Source organism: Entelurus aequoreus, linkage group LG23 (genome assembly GCF_033978785.1).
Source record: "Entelurus aequoreus isolate RoL-2023_Sb linkage group LG23, RoL_Eaeq_v1.1, whole genome shotgun sequence".
NCBI classification, from domain to species: Eukaryota; Metazoa; Chordata; class Actinopteri; order Syngnathiformes; family Syngnathidae; genus Entelurus; species Entelurus aequoreus.
The window spans coordinates 28,280,856-28,283,355 of NC_084753.1; the positions used below are offsets into that span (position 1 = coordinate 28,280,856).

At 38.3% G+C, this 2,500-nt stretch overlaps 1 protein-coding gene across 1 annotated transcript in view; it reads right to left on the bottom strand.

The window, feature by feature from the left end:
- LOC133640471 (reticulon-4-interacting protein 1 homolog, mitochondrial-like) overlaps positions 1-1,623 on the bottom strand; it is a 39,219-nt gene extending 37,596 nt beyond the window's left edge. Inside the window, exon 1 of the mRNA XM_062033915.1 lies at positions 1,114-1,623. Within this exon, the coding sequence (XP_061889899.1) occupies positions 1,114-1,357 (244 nt within the window). The 5' untranslated portion in view covers positions 1,358-1,623. The remainder of the gene's footprint in view (positions 1-1,113) is intronic.
- Positions 1,624-2,500: the final 877 nt, after the last annotated feature.

A 2,500-nucleotide genomic window follows, 5' to 3' on the forward strand; every position in this document is an offset into this window, starting at 1 on the left:
TGACTATATATATATATAAGAAATACTTGAAAATATAAACACCCCCCGCTACCACCCCCACCTCCCGAATTCGGATGTCTCGAGGTTGGCAAGTATGCGCTTAGACCAAAAATAAACAAAAGGCGAGTGCCGCTAAGAAAAGGCATTGACGCTTAGGGAAGGCTATGCAAAACAAAGCTAAAAATGAACGCTGGACGACAGCAAAGACTTACAGCGTCCACAAAGTACATCTGTACATACCAAAATAGGAGCGCAAGACAAGAACTAAAACACTACACACAGGAAAACACCAAAAAACTCAAAATAAGTCACGGCGTGATGTGACAGGTCGTGACAGTACACCTACTTTGAGACAAGAGCTATATTGATGCATGCTTGGTTATGGTTTGAATTCATATACAACAATTGCGACAACGACTTTCTACTGTCAACTGAGTTTCGTTTTTTAATGATTTCTGCTGGTGGTGTGCCTCCGGATTTTTTAAAATGTTTTTTTGTTGTTTTTTTTTGTCATAAAGAAATACAATCATGTGTGCTTACGGACTGTATCCCTGCAGACTGTATTGATTTATATTGATATATAATGTATATATTGTGTTGTTTATGTTGATTTAATTTAATTTTATTTATGTATTTATTTTTTAATTTCTTGTGCGGCCGCGGCCCGGTACCAATCGGTCCACGGACCGGTACCGGGCCACGGACCGGTACCGGGCCACGGCCCGGTGGTTGGGGACCACTGTTCTAAACGGGCTGCCGATTTTGATACCAATATTGATACGTATCACATGTATTAACTGTATTGCTGCCAAACAATTTTTTTTTTTTTTTTTTTTTTTTTTTTTTTTTTTAAATCAGATGAAACACACTTTTGCATTTTGATTAATCACAGTAAATTAAGTGCATGCACAGTTTTGACTAAAATTTTAATTTTATAGTCAAAGTCGATACAGGATTGACTTTTTACTGTCAATATCGGCTGCTGAGTTTCAATTTTTTTTGTTTGTATGTTTTCTGCTGGATTTTTTTCAATGACAAAAAAATGTGCCTTGGCTCAGAAAAGGTTGAAAAACACTGATTTCGCGGATCCCACCCCCTGTTGTGAACACTCACCCCTCATGGCTACATCCAAAGGGTTGAGACTGGTGGCGTGGACTTTGACCATCACTTGGCTGGAGGACGTGATCGTGGGGACGGGGGTGTCCTCAGAGAACCGGAGGACTTCATTGGTGCCGAACTGATCGAGGACCCAGGCGGACATGGTGCTCTGCAGCCGTGTGGAGCCGACATGTCTTCGGAGGCGCCAGGCCCCTGCCGTACGGACACCGAATACGCGAACCAGGCCGGCTGACGTCATCGCGAACAAACTCTGAACTCGTCCTTCAGCTGACACTTTTGGAGACACACGCCTGTGCCCTTTTTCAGGGCTAGCAGGCTAGCTAGCTAACAATTTCCTCGTGGCAACACAACATTACGCTGTGAATAATATTGTCGCTAATAAATAACAATAACCGAGTATCACTTACGCGTGTATAGGAGGGACAAATAAAGACGGAGTAGAGATAAAAACAAACAACAACAGACCTCTTGTTAGCTAGGTGACAATCTAGCTTGTAACCTCTAACCTCCCGGCAGCAGCCAATCAGAATTCGTGATTTTTTTATATTCTGACCAATGGGGTAGCGCGTTTATCTCTGACGTCACCCCCATTAGGTTGCATTATACTGTATTCAGGTTTGAACAGTAACCCTATAAAACAGATCACATTTGGTATTTTTGTAACATAGAAATGTTTATCAACATTATTATGCTACAGGCAAAATTTCTCTACATAAATGTCGATGAAATTAAGGCCTACATTTTGTTATCAATCAAATCTTGGAGAATGACTAAGAGTACAAAAGCCCTTAAACCACAGGTGTCAAACTCAAGGCACGGGGGCCAAATCTGGGCCTGCCACATTATTTTATGTGGCCCGCGAAAGCCGGGAAATAAAATGCGTTAATAAAATACTTTAATCTTTTCTTACTAAATATATTTGTTCTTTCCCTTTTGACATTAAAATCATGTACCGCATGCAATTGCATATGTTTTAAAATTAAATATTATCAAAATCAAAATATTATATTATCATATATTCCAAAAATAGTCTTTGTTAAAATAAAGATAAATACTGTACTTAAATATCTGCTTGACTTATGATTTCAAAACAAATTATCAATCAAATTGTAGACAATAGATAAATTGACAATAGATTTTACGGTTAAATTCCGCCGACTGAGTTTTTTTTTAAATCATAAAATCAACTTTGGTACTGTTTTTTCCATATACAGTAAGACAGCAAAACATTAAAAAACAAACAAAAACAACAACAAGATTTTACGGTAAAACAAAACAAAACTGGCAGCTCAGCTAAAAACAGTGGTATTGTTTCTCCATTCCATTCCATTTAATTCATTTTTTTATATGCTGTAGACAATAGATTTTACGGTTAAATTCC